Source organism: Leptosomus discolor, chromosome 22 (genome assembly GCF_034619465.1).
Source record: "Leptosomus discolor isolate bLepDis1 chromosome 22, bLepDis1.hap2, whole genome shotgun sequence".
NCBI lineage: Eukaryota > Metazoa > Chordata > Aves > Leptosomiformes > Leptosomidae > Leptosomus > Leptosomus discolor.
Genome location: NC_141412.1, coordinates 7,495,214 through 7,501,514, shown reverse-complemented (window position 1 = coordinate 7,501,514; position 6,301 = coordinate 7,495,214). Strand labels below are relative to the sequence as shown.

At 64.9% G+C, this 6,301-nt stretch overlaps 2 protein-coding genes across 5 annotated transcripts in view; one reads left to right on the top strand and one right to left on the bottom strand.

Annotated features, from left to right (window-relative positions):
• The first annotated feature begins 378 nt into the window (after positions 1–378).
• On the top strand, positions 379–3,723 carry ST3GAL4 (ST3 beta-galactoside alpha-2,3-sialyltransferase 4). Of its 2 annotated transcripts, none has more exons than XM_086476901.1 (10): positions 379–415; positions 651–720; positions 1,256–1,336; positions 1,444–1,541; positions 1,961–2,021; positions 2,285–2,380; positions 2,508–2,697; positions 2,843–2,986; positions 3,116–3,259; positions 3,637–3,723. In XM_086476901.1, the coding sequence occupies exons 1-10, from the start codon at positions 379–381 to the stop codon at positions 3,721–3,723; spliced, it is 1,008 nt and encodes a 335-aa protein (XP_086333027.1). The 2 variants fall into 2 exon arrangements, with proteins under 2 accessions (XP_086333027.1, XP_086333026.1); XM_086476900.1 differs by having other exon boundaries at positions 651–732.
• Positions 3,724–5,618: 1,895 nt separating this feature from the next.
• Positions 5,619–6,301, bottom strand: part of KIRREL3 (kirre like nephrin family adhesion molecule 3) — a 116,258-nt gene continuing 115,575 nt past the window's right edge. For all 3 annotated transcript variants that reach the window (XM_086476795.1, XM_086476796.1, XM_086476797.1), the window contains one exon: positions 5,619–6,062. In XM_086476795.1, the coding sequence (XP_086332921.1) occupies positions 5,619–6,062 (444 nt within the window). The remainder of the gene's footprint in view (positions 6,063–6,301) is intronic.

Here is a 6,301-nt window from a genome sequence, read left to right as displayed (position 1 = left end):
GCTTGTTTTTCCTCTTTATTTTTTACAATTTTTTTCTTCTCCCTTCTTCCTTTGGCATTTCGGTGTTTAACTCGTTGGGCTCCTCGGGAACGGCGGGCACTCGCCTGGCTTTTATCAACTCTGGATAAATCAAACCTTCGGCGGCCGCGGGGCAGAGAAATGCGAGTTTAAATCGGAACAAATCCCTTGGGGAACCCTCGCGCCCCGCTCGTCCGGAGGTGTGGATGGGGTGATGCCTCTCCCAACGGGATGTTTGGGGCTGGCTCCCGTGGGTTTTGACCTCGTCCTTTGCCTTTCCCTCTTTTTTTTTTTTTTCCTTCTTTCCCCCCGCCGCAGGTGACCAGCGGCAGCCGCGATGAGAGCTCCGGCCCTCGCCTGATGCCGCTCCTGCTGATAAAAATGATCAACAAGTCTCGTGAGTCCCACGGCAGATTTGGGGGGGATGTGTGTGTGTGTGTGTCTGTGTGTCCCATCTCCCTCTTTCCAAGCAGGGATGGGGGTCCCGGGGAGGGGGAGGCTCCGCAATCCTGGCTTTCCCAGGACATCCCCGGGGGGGGGGGTGAGGGGGTGCAGGTCCCCTGACATCTCCAAACGCCGGGGACCAGCTTGACGCTGTTTTTTTCTTTCCCCCTTGCTCTCCGGGCACGCAGGAGGGAAGATCCTCGGGGTGCTGGCGCTGTTTTTGGTGATGGTTTGGTACTCGATCTACCGGGAAGACAGGTACATACAGCTGTGAGTGGCTTTTATCCGAGTTTAAAGGGACCCTCCTGCCCTTTCCTTCGCTCTCGGATGCCGGAGCATCGTCTCGGCAGCGGGGAGGTGGCAGCACCCTCGGCCGCTGCCGGAGGAGGAGGAGGAGGAGGGGGGAAACGACACGATGGGAGGTTCCCCCTCGACGTGCGGGGGGTGTTTTTTTTTTTTTTTTTTTTTTTTTTGTGGCAAACGCCGGTGTTTTGCCGAGGGAGGGAAAACCCCGCGTTCTTCCAAACCCCGGCGGTGCCGATGGGGAGAGCGGAGAGGCGTGAGGTCTGTGAGCAGGGCAAGAGAGACCTCTTCCGATGCGAGGCTGCAAGCCCAGCAAATAAATCCCCAAAAGCAGAGCTGCCCTTCCATCTGGCCGGCGGGATCCCCGGCGGCTTGAACCCCGCCAGAGCCCCCTTCGCCAGGAGGGGGGGTGTGGAGGAGCAGGCGTCGTTTTTTATTTATTTATTTATTATTATTATTAATTTTTTTTGGGGGGGGGAACCCCTTACAGCTTTTATTTCCCCGTGCAAGAAAACAAGACGACGTGCCCCCTCGGGGAGGTGGAAAAGAAAGCGGCGCAGCTCATCGGGAAGTGAGTAGCGGGGCGGGGAGCCAGGAGCGGGGGGCGCAGCGCCAGGACCAGCGCCCCCCTCCCGCCCCCCGCCCCGCTCTCACCGGCCCTTTGCTCCCCCTCGGCAGCTACACGAGGGACCACCCGCTCTTCTTGCAGCTGAAGGACTATTTTTGGGTGAAGGCGCCGTCGCTCTACGAGCTGCCCTACGGCACCAAAGGAAGCGGTAAGCCTCGGCGAGCGCTCGCCGTGGGCGTCCGTCCGTCCGTCTGTCCGTCCTGCTGCCGCTCCCCAGGGGTTTCAGCTTCCCTCTTATTAAAAAAATCCCCAGGGCGATTTCTTTTTGGGGTTTTTTTGGGGGGGGAACTTCCCCTTTTTTCCTTTTTTCTCCTCCCTACCAAGTTGTTTGCTTGCTTTTTGTTTGTTTTTTAGACTTTGCGGCCCGTATCTCCTTTCCCCAGCCTGCATGTGGTACCTATAGAAGGGTTTAAGGTGGGCCGGGCTTTAGTAAGCCCCAGCCCTGGATGATCTGGGGGGAGCTGGGATTAACGGTAGGAGGAGATGTGGCAGGGATGGGGCAGCACCCCGGACGTTGTGGCAGGCGGGAGCTGCCTCGCTCACCTTCTCCTCGCCCTTGCTTCGCAGAAGACGTTCTCCTGCGCTTGCTGTCCATCACGCACTACTCGCTGCCCGAGAGCATCCAGAGGTAACGCTGGGGTGGGTTTTTGGGGGGTGTGGGGGGGGCTTTTCTGTCTTTTCTCCTCCTCGTTGCCCTCTTGGGAGGGGGGAAAGCGCCATGGGGTGGGCCCAAGATTTGGCAAAACGAACCTCCGCAACCCGGGGATGGTGGATGGAGCACGGGAAGCTTTGTGGAGCGGCCGATGCCGGGTTAAACCCCCCTCCCTTTGGGGGTTGAAACCGGCTTGGGTTTAGGGCAGGTCTGGTTGAGACGGGGCTCCTCTCTCGCAGCCTGAAGTGCCGGAGGTGCGCGGTGGTGGGCAACGGCCACCGGCTCCGCAACAGCTCCATGGGGGAGACCATCAACGCCTACGACGTCGTGATCAGGTACAGCCCCGGCTCCGTCCCCTTCGCTGCCCTTCCCCCCCCCGCCCCGGTGCCACCTGCAGATGGGGTTGACACCTGTGATGTCCCCGTGTCCCGTCCGTTCCCCCCCCTTCCCCTCCCCGCCAAGGTTGAACAATGCCCCGGTCCATGGTTATGAGCAGGACGTGGGCTCCAAGACCACCATGCGCCTCTTCTACCCGGAGTCGGCCCACTTCAACCCCAGGACGGAGAACAACCCCGACACGTTGCTGGTGCTGGTGCCCTTCAAACCCGTGGACTTCCAGTGGATGGAGGCCATCCTCAACGACAAGAAGAGGGTAAACGTGGTGGCGAAGCGGCTCCAACCCCTCCCTGGCTCCTCCGGGCTCCAACCTCATCCCACCCCACCCTTGGGGCCTCTCTTGGTGGGACACCGCTGGACGTTATCCCCCCCCCCCCCCCCCCCCCCCCGCCCCCTTGCAGGTTCGGAAAGGGTTTTGGAAACAGCCCCCGATGATCTGGGACGCCGACCCGGAGCGCGTGCGCATCCTCAACCCTTACTACATGGAAGTGACTGCTGCTAAACTGCTCAACCTCCCCATGAAGCAACCACGGAAGGTCAAACAGGTAAGGGGCGGCGGTGGCTTGTCCCCCTGCAACCCCCTGCCCCAAGGGGGGGACACGGACACGTCCTCCCTCGCCATCCCCGTGCAGCTCGCTAAAGGCCACGGCTTTTTTGTCCCTTTTCTCCTCCAGAAGCCCACCACGGGCTTGTTGGCCATCACCTTGGCGCTGCACTTCTGCGACCTGGTGCACATCGCCGGCTTTGGCTACCCCGATTCGGCCAACAAGAAGCAGACCATTCACTACTACGAACAGATCACGCTCAAGTCCATGGCGGTAAGTGTCTGTCCTTCTGCTTTTTGTCCTTTCCCCCCCCCCCCCGCCCCACCCCAGGGATGGGGGATGGCAGCCCAGGAGACACCGGGTGCCGTGAGGACGTTCTCCCCATGGATGGCCCTTGCTCCCCTTCCATGATGGGTGTTGGATGGTCACCTCCTTGTGGCCCGATGAGTTTGGTGGAGCTGGATCTGGGAGCAGAAGGGCTCTTGTGGCCAAGGGGCTGGGGCAGGGATGGTCCCTCCTCGCTTTGGGTGAAGGTGTCGGGTCAGCTGGACACCGGGGGGGGGGGGGGGGGTCTGGGAGGGGGCAGGAGGGACAACACGTGGCGCCCCGCTCTGGTGTCACCCCCTTGCTTCCCCTCCCCGCTCCCGCAGGCGTCGGAGCACAACGTCTCGCACGAGGCGGTGGCCATCAAGCGGATGCTGGAGCTGGGTCTCATCAAGAACCTCACCTACTTCTGAGGGCACCCGGGGGGTGCGCAGGGACAGCGTGTCGTGTCCCCCCCCCCCAGCCCTGGAGGGGACACACCGCGCCGGCACGGCCGGAGCCGGCCGAGGGCAGAGCATCCTCGTCGTCGTCGTCGCCGCCGCTGCCGCCGCCACCTCGCCCTGGGACTCTTGGACGGAGCAGGGACGGGGCTGGGGGTGGCCCACGCTGGACCGTGGGTCCCCCGGGGTGGCTCCTGGGGTGGGGGGGCGCGGGGAGCCCCGCGGGGCCTTGCCGGGGCATCGCCGCTGGCGCCTTTTCCTACCGATGCACTGAAGCTACCGAGAACCTGGAGGGGATTTTTGGGGGGTGGGGGGGTCCTCCCTCCCAGCGGGCCTGGGAGGGGGGCAAGTACTCGCCCTGGGTTTTCTCTTTCCCTTAATTCCCTCGTATTTGGACGAAGGCCCTGCTGAGGGGCCGATCTTTGGGGGCTGGGGACCCCCCCCCAGGGAGCCTTTGGGAGCCCCTGTTGCCTCCTCCCTGCCCTGGTCCCCATCCCTCCCCCCCCCCCCAATATTTAATTCCCTTCCCCCCTTTTGTTTTTGTTTTTCCAAATTTTCTTTTTATTCGCCCCCCGCCCCCTCCCGTGCCTTAGCACTGGTGCAGGGTCTTGTCCCTGCAGCCCCCCTGGGGTGGGGGCACCCATGGGTGCGTGGCCTCGGGGTCCACCGGCATCTTTTGGGGGGGGGACGGGGACGGGGACCGGGACAGTTTAATTTAATTAATTTAAATGTTTATTTATCGTGGAGCCTCCACCGGGGCCTCTGTGCCACTAGTGTTGGGGACAAGTGGCCTTGGGGGGGGGTGTGGGTGGGGGGTGTGTGGGGGTGCTCGCCTTCAGCATCCCCTCTGCCCCCCCATGGAGCTGGGGGTGCGGGGGACTGGGGCACCCAGTAAAGGCCCTGGTGCGGCTGGGCTGGGTGCTGCTGGGGTGGGGAGCTGGGGGTGAGCGCTGGAGGGGCTGAGTGTGCACCCATGGGTGCTGGGGAGGGGGGTGGGTAAGTGGGGCCACCCCCGTTGGGCACAACACCCCCCCCTGCCAGCGTGTCCCCACCGCTGGCCCTTACCTGCGGCGTCCCCGCCGTGACGCCCCCATCTCCTGGCTCCTGCCGGGGGGGGGGGTGGGGGGGGTGGGTTTGCGCCCCTGTCCCCAAGGTGGTGTCCCCAGGGTGGGGACCTTTCCCCTGCCCCCCACCGTGAGGTCACTGCCCCCCACCCCGTAGCTCCAAGCCGGGTCCAGGCCGAGTGTCACCGCCGGGGCGGGCGGCCATCAGCCCAGGCGTGCCACGAGAAACACCTCTTGTATTGACCGCGGCGATACAGGGCGCAGAGGCCCTTCCCGGGGAGGGGGGCGGGCGTGTGTGTGTCCCCGTCCCCCCAAACCCCATCCCACACGGCGAGGACACCCCCCCCCTCACCCCCCCCCCCCCCCCCCCAAAAAGACGGACTCTATAAGTATGGACACCGAACAGCACGAAGGAAGGGCGAGGAGAGGGCGGTGGGAAGCGGAGGCGAGCGGCTGGGGAGGCGCAGGGGTGCGTGGTCGGGCCGGGGGGGGGGGAAGGGAGGGGGGGGGTGTCCCCAACCCCGCGGAGGGGACGGCGTCCCCGGGGCTCGGCGCGTCCTCGGCGGGGTTGTGCTTAGCGTGTACCTGGCGGGGTTGGGGGGGGGGGGGGGGAAGGATGCTTGGCCCGTTCCCCCACCCCGCTTTTGGGGTGGGGGGTGGGGGGGGTGGCCGGCCGCGGCCTCTTCCCACCGCCGCTCCCGGTGGGCGCGACTGTCCCAGCACGAAGCCGCGGCGCCCGCGCGGGGAAGGGTCCCCGAGGGTTCCCCGGAGTTGGGGGGTGGGGGTGGGGGGGGGGGGGGCCGCTCAAACGTGCGTCTGCATCCGCCTCTGCAGGGGCCGGCTGGGGTCCGAGTTTTGGGAAGAAGATTGGGACTGGTGGGAGGAGGAGGCGGAGGCTTTGCTGGCCTTGTCGAACTGCACGTAGCCGTCCTGCTTGCCGCTGCTGCTGATGCTGCTGTCGCACTGGGTGTCGAGGAAGGAGCTGCTGTCGCTCATGGAGCCCCGCTGGAACTCCCGCTCGCACAGCTCGATGGAGCTGCTGCCCATGCCCAGCACGAAGCGCTGGCTGTAGTCGTAGAGGCGGCTCTGCCCGCTCAAGGTGCTGTAGATGTTGGTGAAGGACATGCCGGTGGGCACCCGCTGCTTGTTGGCGGGGCGCAGGTCCGCCGGGCAGCCCGACAGCGAGATGGTGGGGGTGGAGTGGTGCTCCTTGAAGGTGTTCACGCTGTAGTAGCCGTTGGTGGGGTCCTGCGGAGCCGGGGCGGGGGGGGGGGGAAAGGGGCAGGTGGGTGGGTGCCCGCCCTCCCCGCCTGCCCTGGAGTTCGGGGTGTTCACCTGCAACGGGCGGGAGGACACCCTCCACCACTGACCCCCCCCCACCTCCCGCCCGCGGCGCCGGAGCATCCTCAGGTGCCCCCACCGCGGCCCAAATCGGGGCGGAGGGGCCCCTTGCACCCCGCTGTCCCGCCGTGCGCCACCTTTTTTTA

What these genes read in the sequence shown, in the direction of transcription:
- ST3GAL4 (XM_086476900.1), top strand. Translation starts at nt 379, where the DNA reads ATGCCGCTCCTGCTGATAAAAATGATCAACAAGTCTC. An exon ending in GCCTACGACGTCGTGATCAG is followed by an intron (nt 2,381 to 2,507) that starts GTACAGCCCCGG and finishes CTCCCCGCCAAG; the next exon opens with GTTGAACAATGCCCCGGTCC. An exon ending in TCCTCAACGACAAGAAGAGG is followed by an intron (nt 2,698 to 2,842) that starts GTAAACGTGGTG and finishes GCCCCCTTGCAG; the next exon opens with GTTCGGAAAGGGTTTTGGAA.